We start from the raw sequence: 16,083 nt of genomic DNA, 5'->3' as shown, positions 1-16,083 counted from the left end.
CATTATCCCTATAGTTAATATTTTTATCAAAATTATTTATAATAAAAATAAAAGAATTTTAGCAAAAATAGATATATACATAGGATTCAAATTTCAATTCAGAATCAAAATTGAAACAAAAAAATTAAAAATCGAAATAAAAAATGAGATCAATTGGAATGAAAAATGAAGTATATTCTCTTTTTTTTTTCCAGTTAGTTTGCTTTATTATTGTGAGTAGTGTAATTGAAATTAGTATAAAATTTTTGTTATACAATTAAAATATATATACTATTGTATTGTTAAAAGCACAAATTATATAATATATAGGAAGGTTAAATTGAAATATTGATTAAGGATAATCTTACATATAAGAAATAAAAGAAAAGAAATTAAAAAGCAAATGGGGAAATGGAATACCTCCAAACCAAAAATGAAGACCCATCAAGAAGAGCAGAAGCAAAATGGGCTCTCAAGCACTATCATCCTCACGTTTCTTTCCCTTCAGCTGGGTGGCTCTAAATTCTTCTCAACCATCATCATGCCTCAATCCATCTGTACTTCCTCTTAAATCCAAAAATCCTCCATTCCCACTTCATGCCAATGCCATTACTTCTCCCTTCTCTCTCCTCAGGTTCCAGAGGTTGAACCCCAGAGCAACTCTTGATGAAAAGGACCAAAGCCCACTTCTTGTTCAACAGCAAGAAGAAGAAGAAGAAGAAGAAGAACAGGAAGAAGTGCAGACTCAAATCAACAAAGTATGTTTTTTATTTCCTAAATTGATCTATTGTTAATTTGGAATTTTGTATGTTTTTGGACAGTTTCTCTTATGCTAGATGATGGAGGATTTGAGTTATATTTCTAGTTGTTCTTGTTTCATTGTGGTTTAGGATGTAGAGGAGAGTGTGAAAGTGCTCAAGAATGCTGCAAAGACAAGAAAAGTTGCAGCAGAGGAGATTTTGTCAGCTCTATCTGTGATAGAGAAGGCTAAAATTAATCCCTCAGGATTTCTTCAAACACTTGGTGGGTCAAAATCCCCTGGAAGAACTTGGATGCTTATTTTCACTGCTGAGGTTGGCACAGTTCTTGCTCCTTGGTGTTGACTAGTGATTTACATCTGTATGGTCTATTATGCTTATTGATTTTTGTGTGATTTTGTAGAAGCAATTGAAGGGTGGAAGATACTTCCCTCTTACTGCTGTTCAGAGGTTTGATGCTGCTGTAAGTTCAGTTTAGCCTTCAATCATTATGTTTTTGTGATTAAAGAACTTGGATTTGTTGAGGATATTGTTTTTTCAATTTATAAATTTCTTTTTTCAAAAAATGGATAATTTAGGTGTTTTTTCTTAATTAATAATAAAAAAAAGTGGTCTCTTCTAAGTTCTATACCCCCTTGTAACTTAACTGAAAGCAGGAGCTAAGGGCATTGTTATGGGATTTATATTGTGGCTGTAGTAAAGTTTTGATGAAACTTTCATTTTCATCAGAATTAGCTTTCTAATTTCCTTTTTGCTGGTAATCGTTTAGAATCTACTGCATTAATCTATTATGCTGACGCTAAAAATTGAAGAAGGATTTGGTTGTATCTTGTGAAGTTGTTTCTTATCCTTTTCTTGTGATTAAGGACCTCATTGTTATTAACATTTTTCAAAATTTTCCTATAGTTCCCACTTCCTTGACAATCCAAATATACTCTATTTTGTTTCATTTTTCATATTCTTATATGTCAATGCATTCTTTAAGTTTGAATTTTCCTGCATTTCATCTTTTCTCCAGTTGCAAACATTAGTTGATTTTTTGGATTGCTTACGCGAGCTGGTTGAAGATAGGAACAAGACTGATGTTCCTTATGTACAACTGTTACTGATTTGTATTTGATTTTATCAGGGAAAGAGAATTGAAAATGGAGTATATCTTGGACCAATTGGATGCTTAACATTTGAAGGCAGATTTACATGGAAAAACAGAATATTGGCCTTCATTTTCGAGCGTGTTCGTGTAAAAATCGGACCTCTGAACCCTTTTGAGATAAGTCTTGGCCAAAAGGAAGATAGAGAACCGAGCACCAAGGATCCATTCTTTATCTGGTTTTACATCGACGAAGAAATAGCAGTTGCTCGAGGCAGAAGCGGGGGAACTGCTTTCTGGTGTCGATGTCGTCGTGTTACTACTTGATTCAGTTCAAACTCCTCTTGAGTTATGCACTCATAGTATGTGAAACTTGTAAGGATGCTAATCTTTTGAAGTGTAATATACATATATTACTACAAATCTTAAGGTTGTCTTGTTTTTCTGCAGATTTTATACTGCAAAAGAACACAGGTGTTGGTTGTATAAATCCTTTAAAAAAACTTATTATTTGGTTGTGTAGTATAAGAAAACTCAATAGATAGTGCCTTAATTTTGAAAAATATATTAAAACGTCTCTAAAATTTTAAAAAATATACTAATTAGTCCTTCTGTTAATTTTAGTTGTAAGTATTTACAAAAAATCTAAAATGTCATCGATACAGAAAGGCCAATTAATAAATATATTTTTTTATAAAATTAAAGTATTAACTAATGAGTTTTATCATATTATAAGAATTAAATAATTATTAAGTCTTTATAGTACAAACAAGCAAACGGAGTATGATTGATTAAGAAATGAGGATCACTACTACTGGTTGTTGGCTGCCAGGGAAAGCATTCTTGGTGGAAGGACTTGCTTGATGATTGGAATTTCAATGAAGCTCTGAGTCCATTCATGAAGAGCTGGGAAGTTTTCAGCATCAATCAATTTCATGCCTCCAACTTCTTCCATAACATTTAGCCAATGAGGGATCCAACCCATTACAATATCCAAATACCCAATCTGCTCTCCACTGAAAAATTTCTTCCCTTTGATTTCCTTCTCAAGAAATGCAAATGATTCAACTGCAGATTCTATTGCTTTCTCCTTTTCTTCTCCTTGTTTCCAGAACGCCTCAAATGCACCAATCAGACACTGCAACTTCAAAATTGCTAAATGAAAACTAGGAAAATAACAAAACTTGCTGGGAAATATATTTGGCTGATGCCATATTTTTTATTGGATGAATTACTACTAGGTTCTTAGATTTTTAGAAAATTCACTAATTCATTCTGATTTCAAAATCACTCAATTACAACATTTCTATATTTTGTAAAATCAAACTCCTTAATTCTTCTGTCAAATGAACTATTATGAAGATCGAAGCGGACTGAAATTCCGGTTGGAGCGGATTGTTAAAAAAAAAAATTGAAGATTGAAGTACCTTGTCATCAGCAAATTTAGCCCAGAAACGAGCCAAGGCTCTCTCATGGGGATCTTGAGGAAGCAAAGGGTTATGTTTCCAAGTCTCATCAATATACTCAAGGATCACAAGTGACTCTGCAATTGGTTTTTCACCATCAACAACCACAGGAACCTTCTTATGAACAGGATTGTATTTGAGAAGAATTGGACTCTTGTTCATTAGATCTTCTTGCAAGTACTCATATTCAACACCTTTGATCTTCAAAGCCCATTCAATCCTTGTGCAGAATAAGCTTCCAGTGTGGCCAATCACCTTCACTTCTCCCATTTTATATGAAAATTCCTGCAAAATCTCTCAGTATATTCAAGTTTAATGCTGGGTTTTTTTTATCTTTGAAAAGTCCTGAATAAATAGAGGGATAAGTTTATTTCCTGGAAGGAAGATGCTTTTGACTTGTCAAACAAAGAGAGGGATTTTTAATATTAAATTTTTTTAAGAAAAATTACTATTATAACCTTATCCAAAATAAATTAATATTTATTCTTGATATTATAAAAAATTTATTAATTATTATGTCGGTTTAAAAAATATATTAAAATATATTTTAAAAAATTTATTAATTAATTTTTTTATTAATTTTAAACGTTAAAATATTTTGATATTTATTTTTATAATTCAAAAAAATTTATTAATTAATTTCTCTATTAATTAATATTTTCGTATTAAAGATATTTTAAATTTTTTTTTATAATATTTATAGATAAAATTAATAGATTGACTAATTAATAGAATTTTGTAAAACTTTTAAGTATTTTTCAAAATAATATGGAATTAAATAATAATTTTTTCTAAAACATTCATTAGTGCTTTCTTATAAATTTTTCTAAAAATGCTAATCAATTTATGATAAAATATTTTTAATATTTATATTATTATAATATTAAAATATAAATTAAAAAAATATTAAAAAGTTAAATTATTAAAAAATGTAAAATTCCCTCCCAGTATAAATACAAGTTCATCGTAATTTAATAAATAATATAAATAATATTCTCTCTTTATATAGCTAAGTCGATCAGTTAGTATTATGGAATGTAATTTGACCTCTCCGAAGTTGTAAGGGGTTCTCTGACTTTAAGCTTTAAATCTGAATTGGACTCGCTTGGCATAATCGGAAATCAGCAATTTTTTTTTTTTTTCTAAATAATATTTTATTTTTTTTATTAAAAATTTTAAAAGAAAATTACATTTAAATCCTTAAAATATATCAAAATTACACATATTCTTCCATTTTAAAATCCAACAGTTTAGTTATAGTATTTTGGCTCTATGAAATTAAAGGTTCTTTCATCAAAATGATATTTTATTTTTCAGTTTAATAATGTTAGAAATGTACTGATTGTGTTATTTACTTTTGAGAAATCTAAGTACATAAATGTTAATTTTGATATGATGTAATGAGTAAATAATAAAATATATTTATAAGTATTTCGATTATTTTAAAGATAATTAATGAAAATTAAATATAAAGGTTTTCGACTTAATCTGATAGTAAATGCATTTGAGTGGATTCTTTACTCTCTCAATCTCCATTTCAAAAATAAAATTCTCCTTAAATTAAATGATAAATAGTTAATTAAGGGTGAGAATTCCGTCAGTTTGATTTCAAATTGAATTGAAATCTAAAAATCAAGATCATTTTGTTCAATATTCTTCAAGAAAAATAAAACATTGCAATGCTAACAATCAAATCCCATAAGCATATGAAAAATAACTAAATAATGACAAAAACTAAAAATCCAAAAATTTAAAATGTAAAACAAGAAATGCCATTTTATACAATTAGCCATCCTATGCCTTTATCCAAAAAGCATGAAATCTCTAAATCTAGAATAATCTAAAATCCCAATTAAAAAAAAAATAAATCTATAAACAACCAAAATATCTATACAATATAATTAATCTTGAAACTAAATATGTAGTAACCAATATATCTGGAAGAGATCGATGGACGCAACAATAAATCTACGGGACAATGAATATGTGAGGAGAAGTGGATAATCACGCATCTAAAGAACAACTCAACCCGGCGGAAGAGCTCATTGTCATTTGAACCCATGAAGAATAAGAAGAAGAAGGAGAAGAAGAGGAGGCTTACTATTTGGCTTGGCTTGGTCGAAACAATGAGAGTCTCAACGTTTCTTCAACGGATTTGAGTGATAGAGAGAAAGAGAGAGAGAGGAGTCGATGAGAATCTGCATGAAATAAGGTAGGGGTGTAAACGAATCGAGCCGAGTCGAGTTTTGAAGAGTTCAAGCTTGGTTCGTTAAAATTTTTTCGAGCTCGAGCCGAATTCGAGCTTTACTCATATCGAATTCGAGCCGAGTATTAAGAAGCTTAAGTTTTGCTCGTTTAGCAAACGAGCTTAGACGAGTCGAGCTTTTATCGAGCTGAGTCGAGCTTTTATCGAGCTGAGTCTCAAATAGTTCACGAATAATTTAATTTATTTAAATGTATAATGAGTTTTAGTTTAAAACTAATAAGTTTAAAACTAAAATAATTTTAGATAAATAAGTATATTTACAAATTAGCATGTAAACTTATAAAAATGAGTTTTTAAATCTTAATGATCTAAATATATGCAAGTTTAAGACTGTAACTAAACTATATAGAGATGAATTTTAAAAAATTCAGATTTGGCTCATGAAAGTATGTGCAGGGTTTAGTTTATTTCTCTTATGATAGTAATTTCAATTTACTTAACGAGACTGTTCACGAGCCTATTCGCGAGCCTGCTCATGAACTCAGAAACAAGTCGAGCTCACGAGCCTTAACGAGCCGAATACTATGGAGCTCAAGCTTGGCTCGTTTACCAAACGAGCCTAAAAATTAAGCTCGAGCTTGGCTCGTTTAGAAATCGAGTCGAGCTCGGTCGAGCTTTTATCGAATCGAACCTCGAATAGCTCACGAACGGCTTGGCTCATTTACACCCCTAAAATAAGGGTGGTAGGTGAGTTAGGCTTTGATGAGGTATATATATACATATTTTTTAAAATAAAAGGTTGAACTGAGCGGAATAGTTTGATTTTTGGGTTTAGACCAAAAACTACTCAACCCCAATGATCACTTAAGTTTTGGTCGCTAATGATTGGTCGTTATTCAAACACCAATACAAGTTCACCAATAGAATTGCGATCGCTAATTTAATCGTAAAATCATCATTGCATTGTAGTTGTGGATTGATTGCTAATTAGTTGCAACTTTATAAGTAAATTAGTTGCGATATGGAAGTTGAATATAACTTCAATTTTTTTTATTTTTGAAAAGTTATATAGTCGCAAATTAAAGTGGACGCTAAATGATTATTATTTAGTCATCATTTAGTCACTAATTGATAATTAAATTGGAGCTAGTTTTTATTATTTGGAGTGTTTTTTTTACTGTTTAGTGGCCAATTGATTACTGATTGGTCACTGATTAGTCTACTTTGAGGCGAATTTATCTCTTTTTTCTAAATATATTCATAAATCTATTGTAATAATAATATGGACTTATATATTTCAATCCACAATGCTGCAAAAATACCAATATAGTCTAACTCATTAAGCATAAATACTAAAAATAGATAGTCCAACTTATTAAGCGTAAATACTAAAAATAGATAGTCAAACTCATTAAACATAAATATTAAAAATAGATAATATATAATACCCGGCTAGACTCCGGTATCGGAATTCCTACCGTCCGGTGGAATCTCGGATGTCAGAAACCCCTAGAAGGGTAAAAACATGTTTTTATAAAATGTTTTCATGTATTTTATGGTTTTAAGTAAGAAAGAAAAAGTTTATGGTTTTAAGTATATGTATGATCATGTATGGGATTTAACAGGTATACAGGATGTATGTTAGGCTTGCTACGGGTCTCGGCGACCTTAAGTCGATCTGGATTCTAGCGCTGGTAGCGGTCCGATTTTCGGGTCGTTATATAATAGATCCAAACACCGTCAAGAAATTTAAAGATTTAAAAAGTATTAAAAAGTAAAACAGTATAATAACAAATTCATAATATAGAATTTATCAAGTTAACTAGAAGCATGTCTCATCCTATCCTATATGTAAGGTGTCAGAGGACCTATAGGCTAGATAGACATTAGATGATGATGACACTAATAAAAATATGCAATTTTGGTCCTCTATAAACTTTTGCAAATTATTATACTTCTCTTTCATTTTCTTTTTCTACTCTAGTGATTGGGATGTTAGCACATTTATTGATGTATCCCTGGTTCTAATTGGATGTAGGCAGATGAGGTAGCACTCCTTAATCCATAAACTTGGCTTCATTGCCACCCACTCATTCCTTGAATGAACAACTCATTCTCTTCAATTATTGCTCCAACTCCTTCGATATCTAATCCACTTACTTGTTGTTCTTTTAAATTTAGATAATTTTTCTGAAAAACCACAAATTAACATTTAATTATACACATTTGTCTATTTATCCAAACCCATGAGTTAACTTAATCAAAATAACATGTTTTAACAACATACACATATGCAATTCACAAGAGTAGTTTGAAATATATTTAGCCCATTTGCACCATTATATTTCCTGTTCACTTAGGCATAGAAAAGCATAGTAGAAAAGGTTCATGAGGACTAAAGATAGAGGTCGTCACGGTCTGATGCAAAACCAAAACTGGACTAGTTCAATTTGAAATCAAATCCATTCAAATCCGAATTGACCACTATTCGACTTGTAATGCACTAAACCGGCTGGCTTGATTCCATTTGTAAACTAGTTTATTTTTTTTCCTTTTAAAAGGGAAAGAAACTCCAAATTTAATTTCAGGTAATTTCAAATTCTCCAAAAGAGGGATAGAGGAAATACCAGTAATTTGAGATACTGCTTGTATAACTTGAGAGGAAGTAGATTGAAATCAGAAGTGAAAAAAGAAAAAAAGAAAGTCATCACCTACATGAAGGAAGAAAGAGAAAGTATCACTTGTCGGTTGAAGCTTCAAGAACATATAAGGGGATGAAGGCAATAAATGAGATTTATTTCAGCCTCTTCTATATGAGATGAGAAGATGAAGGTGATGAATAAACGGCTATGGCAATAGAGTTTTGATCTTGGTATGGTGAACGATTATGCTATTATTAATTAAAGATCCTGTGCAATAATTCTTTAAAAGCATGATTAAACTCATTCGCAATCATAGAATATTATTTTGACTTGCATGAGGTTAGGAAATTTGAACTCATGGAGTTTAAACTACAAATTTCATAGTCCAGAAGACGACTCCAATATATAACTTAATGCTTATATAGTAAAAATATCACTTGTGATATTTTCAAATCCTAAATTCCAAGACAAATTCTGCCTTCTGCCTGGTGCGATCTTATTTTCTACCAAACAACAGAAAATGAAAGGGGAAAAAAATAAGCTGGGAAAAATAAAGTCCAGAAATATATATATATATATATATATATAAACCTGGCTGGCCTTGCAATGTACTTTCATTTATAACTATGGCATGTATAAGTAAGACAACAATGGGTATATCGTACCATAATCCTCCATGAAACCCATATCATTTGCAGCACAACAAAGTGAGACAAACAAAAGAAGAAATTTCTACGAAGCTATGGCTAATTCGAGTCAAACTGGTATGTAATGAAGAGTCGTGAATGGTGCATCTAAGCTTCCACCTTTGCGTAAAAATGGTCATCCAGCCACCCAGATCAACTGTGAATAATACCTCGCGGTGCAAGTGCATCAAATTATTGTCTGATAATGGCAGGAATGAATTTTTTTCCAACCAGTGGAGGTAGGAACCATGGCTTGGGATCTTTAGAAATCAGGCTTGGTTAAATTGGGGAAAATTGGCAAAGCAACCCACTTAACAAGTGCTGAAAGCTCTGCTGAGTGAACTCTGTTGAAACCAATGATGAGAACAGCCCCACAATATTATTAACCTGTAATACTGGGAATATCTATCATATATATGTACTGGGAACACAGTAAGATCAATCAAAAGATAACGTGCATTTTGATTTCTTTAACGATATTTCAGTTGAAGGGAACACAAATAGAAACTGGACATGCATAAATTTCCTTGTCTACCATCAATCACACAGATCAGCATGCTGACACAGGTTAAGTGATGATAAATTTGCCCTTACATGAATTCCATCTTTGGAAAATTTTTCTCAGTTGCTGTTACCAGAATAGTTTTTATTTTATTTTATTTTATTTTTTGTGCATATGCAAAAGTTTAGTTTCCCAAAGACACTGTCATGAGAAAAATTTCAGGCAAGGGCACTATATTCTCAACGTGTGTTAGAAAGAATGTCTGCAATCTTTTGTTGAATAAATCCATTGCTAAAATATTTTCAAATTCAGCCAGCCAGACACACCCCCACCCACCCACCCCCACAAAAAAAAAAAATCTCTCTTCTCTCTCTCTCTTTTCCCTACCAGTAAGATGTTTAAATCCTTTTCCCTGGAAAAATAAATGTAGGAAAGAAAGAAGTTAGCATACCATAACTTCAGGAAGTTTATTCCTTAACCCTTCACCATGTGTGCCTCAGCCAAAGAAGAACTAAGGTCCTCTCGAGATTGTGATCTCCTGCTTTGAAGACTCGTCTGACTTCTGTGAGGAGACCACAATGAACCCATGCTATTACTGTCAATCATCTGTCCTAAGCTACTTGAAGAATAACTATGTGATACACCACTGGTTGATGGGTAAAAGGATGACTCTATAAGCTGGATGCCGCTACCGCCTAGACCATGCCCCAAGCCAAAAGATCGTTGTTGGCTACCAGCAATTGTTGGACTAAGTGGCATCTTTGCTCTTCCATCCCCTGAGTACAAAGTTAACATTTCCTTCAAATATCGAACAAGGTAAAAAAAATCCACAAGAAGATAATAGAAAACAAAAATGGTAACAAATGTCATGTAAAATATATAACCTACAAACAAATACTTTTGTGATTTCGACCAGCGACATGTGACAGAAAGGAAAAGTCCCAAAGAATGTTGATAAGGGCGGGTGTAGAATGATGGGTACCAATATAGCTTAACAAAATTCTCAGAAGCGCCTCAAACCCTTAAGGAACTAATTCATTTTATTGCAACTTATTTAATTTTTAATCTGTGCTTTGGAGAATCAAACAAGTTCTTAGGCAATAAAGACAAAAGGCAGCCATTCACCTAGCAATTATATGTTTACCCAAAATATTGTAGAATTAAATTGTGTGTTGCTTGCCTGTCTAAATGTTTCAAAATTCTACATGACTTCTACACTCTGCATAACTCTTCAAAAGACTGACTACTGGAACAATGATGCAGTCTTGTCGAGACCATATATATGAAATAAATGGGACTTCTCCAAAACTTTCCAGCAATTAAATTATATGCTGTCTATATTCCAGTAGAACTCACAAAACTATGACTGCTTGATTAAAATTCAACAACAAATTCCTTTCAAAAAACCTGGGAAAAGAACCTACTAATACACAATAAATGGATCTTAATAAGACAAAATTTTGAGTTTTTTTTTCTTGTATTATTTTATTGCTTCATATTCATGTTTGAAAATCTCTGCCATACAATTCAGGTATCTCATATTCCCCAAAGAGATTCCTCCATAGGAAGAAGGGGGAAAAAAGCCTAGTAATTAAGCACAAAATTATTTCCCCTGGAAAGCTGAGCAATTTGCAAGTGAATCATGCATATGGACTATATAGTGTGTTACAAGTATTGAATAATGTGCCAAATGTGAAGTACTATTAACTGAAATCTCAAAATTAAAAGCAAATGAAAAAGAACCACAAAGCTCACCAGAACTAATAGGACTCCATCGCTGGAACCGGAATGGTGAAGGGATACTAAGAACGGATGTAGCAGATCCACTGTTATGCTTGAAAAGCATAAGATATGGTCTTCGAAAAATTCTAGGCGTCCAATTTGCAAGACATGATATTGCACAAAACAGCAAAATCAAGGAAATGATCAGAATGACAATAAGAACTATTGGATGTATCCTCACTTGGAGTATTTGATAACTAGGAAGTCGCAGTCTCGGTGAAAATGCTTTCCCAGCTTCAAATAAAGCAACCCCAAGAGTCCAAGTAATACTTCCAGAACCAATAATGATTTGGTTATCTGTGATATGTAAACCCTCTCTCAACAAAAACACTATGTATGGTGCCCTGAAGCAATATTGTTCAATAAAAGGCTGTGGAGAAACACTTTTCCTTGCAACTTCCCAGGTCTTTTCACAGAATTCTTGACCCTTCTCCAAAACATCATCAAGTGTAGCTTCTGAAGTCAGGTTAAAAAACCGATAAACCACAAAAAAGCCAGACATTCCATAGAACCGACCATAAGGGCGTGGAAAAATGTCAGGAAGAGCACAAGGTTGCAAATCACAATCAACTGCGGCAGTTTGATTAGACCATTCAGACAAATTGATGGCAACTTTGGCCAGTGCACTACATTCTTCCCAATTTGGAGCACCAATAAGCTGCACAGGAACTCCTGACTTGACTCCCTTAACTGAATTTCTTCCTACAACAACAGCAGTTGGACTATTTTGTTGACTAGAAGCACACTGAGAACAGATGTATTGCTCCTTATAGCCAGATTGTAGGCAAGGATGCTTAATTTCTATGTTTTCACTTGCTAAATCTGCATTTGGAAGCCCTCTTAAAATATGGACAACTGACTTGTCAAATGCATCATTTAAACCATAGCCAGCAAGAGAATATGCAGTGAGGTGATGATTAGCAGCTCCAATCCTAAGGTTTAAGTCAGTCATATTATGCCCATGTTTCTTGCTCTCAAATGTCACCTGTAATGATGAGCCACCCATGTCAAGTGCACCAAATGTTGCTTTCTTGGGAGTGTTCCCTAATACACCCGTTTGATAGTTAAGGGCTATCCATCCATAGTAAGCTTCATCCATTCCACTAATAACCTTGATCCATGTTCTCTTGCACAGGAAAGGTGATTCCTTTAGTATCGACCATACTTTGTCTCGAAGCCATTTTGAATCAGCGGTTGGCAGCCTGCGAACCCCAGCTGTAGCATAAAGGAAAAGGGACGTAGTCTTATGAGCACGCTCAGGGATTTGCTTCTCAGCCCACCGAACAAGTGGCTTTATTGCAGCCTTTAAGCCAGATGTATTATGCACCAACAGATGAAGCCCAGGTTCGGTTTCCATTCGGTCATATGCACGTCCACTTGCCTTTCTAGAAAGACCCTCAGTTAGTGATGTAAGAGCAATAGGGAGACTTCTATCTTTGTTGTGATCAATTGATGCACGATATACATAAACTCGAGTTCCAGTACTTCCACAATCAAGAACAACATAGAACTTGGAATATCCTTGAGATAAATAAGAAAGAATATATGTTGTAATCAGATAAGTCAGGAAACCAAGCAGTAGCAGACACAAAAGAATCATAACCAATCGCACCCACTTTCTCCGTAAAAAAGGGATTCTGCCAAGCATTGGTTTCTCCTTTGAAAAACTTGATCCAGCATTTTCTCTCTGCAATAAATAATGCTTCCTATCAATCCCAATGTTATAATCCCCTTCTTCAAGATCAAGTCGTCGATATGATTTGAGATCTTGGAGAGATGAAGAAAGACGCAAATTATTTTTATGACTAGAGTTGGCCAAGTCAAAGCCATGATCAGTGGTTTCTGCAGGAGGTGGCAGCAATCCAAATGACATATATGGAACAGCAGAAGTCTTGGAGGCTGCAAAATGACTTGTTGCGGCAGAAAATGCATCTGCTATTTTACCAAACACCATTTTGCAGGAATAATTTATTGTATGCGGAATCGATTCATCACATATTAGCAATCCAGTAGCTTAAGAATTATGTTCCTCCTAAACCCAAACTTGAATGCCAGGAATTTGACACGGCATAATATCTATACAATATATAACAGCGAAATCAAGAAATGAATAGAGAAAATAAATAGTGAACAATCATGCAAAATCTATCCAATATAAAATAGCTGAATAAAAAATGAATAGTGAAGAATCTTATGTAGGCAAGCAAGTAGCAGTATAATGGACGGAAAATAATGCAAAAAATGGAGTTACTAACCAATGCAATACACAATAGCTGAATAAAGAAATGAATAGTGAAAAATCTTATGTAGGCAAGCAAGTAGCAGTATAATGGACGAAAAAAAAATATATAAAAATGGAGTTTGTTTTAGGGAAACGTATATCAAAATACCAGAGAGCTTCTACACTTTAGCAACTAAGATTTTATTCAGAGACACTTTGGTATCCTGAGTATCACTCGGTAGTTTAGACCAAACACCTTAACCCCATTAGCCCGTCCTGACAGGCCAACGCACTCAATGAAAAAAAAAAAAACACATCAAATTCCAATCCTAAAGCAATTCCATAGCTTGATTCATGATATAAGGCTGAGGGCCACAAGAAATTCAAGAGAGAATAGTCACAAGCTGCTTTTATTACCAAGAACTAATCAATCTTACCTGCAATTATTTTCACCTCCAGTTGATACAATCACAGCAAATTCCTTTAAAACCTAACTTAAATTTCAGACCATGATTTAAATTAAATTTTAGACCATGCTCAAACCCCCCCCCCCCCCCCAAAAAAAATAAAAATAAAAAATAAAAAATAAAAATAAAATAAAATAAAATTTCTCTGAAATCATGCAACAAAATGGAGAACTCGCAGAAACAATCTCACAAATCTAACAAGAAACGAAAAGACATCCTCCAAATGCCAAATTCATACAAATAATTCATGAAGAATTAATCAAATTCCACTGACCGTTTCTTATTCAAAATCAAAGTTAAGCATACTTTTACGGGGGTTTGATCTGTTCTTACAAGGATAAGAAATGGCATCATACATAGGGGCTGCGGCATTCAATTTCGGAGCAGAGGAAACAGCGATTGAACTGAAGAACCTGAAACGCCGATCCTGTTACACCCCAGCATCGTCGGCGTCGTCGGTGGTGGAGAGGTTTGAAAATGAGAATAGGATTGAGAACAGAGAGAAACAGACAGAAAAGAGATGACGACGTAATGCCCGAAGTCTTTTTTTTTTTAATGGATTTAAAACTAAGTCATAATTAGTGATGTAATGGACCCACATTTCATAGTCAATTTCCACATCTTTCAAATTATTTATTTTTCGGACAAAAAAAAATTATTTTATTTTATTGATTTTCAAAAATATTTATTTATTCAACTTGTCTAAAAAAATAAAATTTGCAATTATTAAATATATAATGGTACAAAACTTCAAACATAAAAATCTAATTTAATAATTATAAACTCATTTATATTATTTAAAAAGTCATATTATTTTTACTTATTACGAAGTAAGAATAAATTTTATTAATAAAAAACTTTGGACATAATATATTTAATAGAGTTTAAATCGCAATAATATATATAAATATATACATTTTGTTAAATAATATATTTAATAATAATTTATTTTGTAAGAAAAATTTAAATAAATTTTTATAAAATTATATATAATATCAATTATTTTTAAAAAAATAAGTTAAATATAATTATTTTTTTATTTTAAATAAGAAAATCAATTGAAGAAATTAATTAAATTAAATTATTATAAAAATCCGATTCCAAATGAAATGTACACAGACAAAAATAAAACAAGTTTTTAATACCAAATTTAGTATGACAACATATATATTGGATTTATTACATTATCTGTTGATATTGTTATCATTAAGGACAGAATTTGGAGTTTTCAGCATATGCTTGGATATGCTTCTTTCTTCTCATTCTTCCTCTTCTTTTCTGCTCTTTATATAATTCTGAAGGCTCAAATACACATTTGTATTCATGAATTTTATTAAAAAATTCTAGTGGGTATCAACTTTAAAACATCTCATGATATGTCAAAATTATTCTAAGAGTATTTAAATGACCCTGCAATTTTACTATAAGGTGGCATGGTATACTGATATATATCCATAAAATTTAAATTCTCATTTAATTTTGTTTTTAACGATTAATAGTTTAATAATAATTATTATATTCAAATTTAAATTAGTAAAGAATATTATAGAAAATTCATATTACATATTAATTATAAAAGGCTAAATTATTCTAATTTCACTTTTAAACAATTCAGATATATTATAATACGTTTTTTAAGTTGCATTGAACTTTATAATAATATTTTGAAATGAAAATATATCGACATATCTTTTTTTTTTTGATAAAAAAAAATTTATAAATTTAAATTCTACCTATATTAAGATTTTGTTGGATAATACTAATTAGCAGTCAATAGTCACTCTAATAATACTTAGCTAAATATTATGAGAATTAATTTTTAATTTATTTTTTCAATTTTTAAATATTAATTTTTTAATGCTTAGCACTAATTTTAAAATGATTACCTAATAGAATTTATTGGTAACTCTGGTAGAACAAATAAAATCTAATAAAATAAAATATTTTATTATAATTTTTTTAAAAAAATTATTATTTAATCTCTATATTATGAAAAAACTCATTAATTAATTTCTTAAATTTGAGAAATATATTAAAATATCTCTGATATTTTAAAAATCTATTAATTAATCATTTTATTAATTTTTCTATTAAATATTTTATTATTAATCCCTATAATTTTAAAAAATTTATTAATTAATTCTTCAAATTTTTAAAAAGTTTATTAATTCATCTCTCAGTATTAAATATATTTTAGAATTTTTTATAATATTTAACGATTAAAATTAATAAATTTTTTAAAATATTAAAAATATTTTAATATATTTTTTAAAATTAAGAGATC

The 16,083-nt window shown here is 31.4% G+C and overlaps 3 protein-coding genes across 8 annotated transcripts; 1 reads left to right on the top strand and 2 right to left on the bottom strand.

Moving 5' to 3' along the window:
* Positions 1-403: 403 nt before the first annotated feature.
* On the top strand, positions 404-2,341 carry LOC110631039. Its single transcript, XM_021778742.2, has 4 exons — positions 404-737; positions 870-1,052; positions 1,141-1,200; positions 1,867-2,341. The coding sequence occupies exons 1-4, from the start codon at positions 444-446 to the stop codon at positions 2,152-2,154; spliced, it is 825 nt and encodes a 274-aa protein (XP_021634434.1). The 5' UTR covers positions 404-443; the 3' UTR covers positions 2,155-2,341.
* A 191-nt stretch (positions 2,342-2,532) lies between these two features.
* Positions 2,533-3,672, bottom strand: LOC110599667 (probable glutathione S-transferase). The gene is made up of 2 exons (XM_021736178.2): positions 3,255-3,672; positions 2,533-2,965 (listed from the first exon to the last, which is right to left on the bottom strand). Exons 1-2 carry the CDS (start codon positions 3,561-3,563, stop codon positions 2,639-2,641), a joined length of 636 nt encoding a protein of 211 aa, XP_021591870.1. The 5' UTR covers positions 3,564-3,672; the 3' UTR covers positions 2,533-2,638.
* A 5,065-nt stretch (positions 3,673-8,737) lies between these two features.
* LOC110600589 (probable apyrase 7) lies at positions 8,738-14,345 on the bottom strand. 6 transcript variants are annotated; one of them, XM_043950262.1, is made up of 4 exons: positions 14,133-14,345; positions 11,085-13,187; positions 9,781-10,105; positions 8,738-9,222 (listed from the first exon to the last, which is right to left on the bottom strand). In XM_043950262.1, exons 2-3 carry the CDS (start codon positions 13,063-13,065, stop codon positions 9,804-9,806), a joined length of 2,283 nt encoding a protein of 760 aa, XP_043806197.1. In that variant the 5' UTR covers positions 13,066-13,187; positions 14,133-14,345; the 3' UTR covers positions 8,738-9,222; positions 9,781-9,803. The 6 variants fall into 6 exon arrangements, with proteins under 6 accessions (XP_043806197.1, XP_043806196.1, XP_043806200.1 ...); XM_043950261.1 differs by having other exon boundaries at positions 8,738-9,214; XM_043950265.1 differs by having other exon boundaries at positions 8,738-9,183.
* Between the last annotated feature and the right edge of the window lie 1,738 nt (positions 14,346-16,083).

The sequence above is a fragment of the Manihot esculenta genome, chromosome 14 (assembly GCF_001659605.2).
Source record: "Manihot esculenta cultivar AM560-2 chromosome 14, M.esculenta_v8, whole genome shotgun sequence".
In the NCBI taxonomy this organism is placed as follows: Eukaryota; Viridiplantae; Streptophyta; class Magnoliopsida; order Malpighiales; family Euphorbiaceae; genus Manihot; species Manihot esculenta.
Note: the sequence above shows the minus strand (reverse complement) of the source record. Positions and strands in the feature narration are given on the sequence as shown.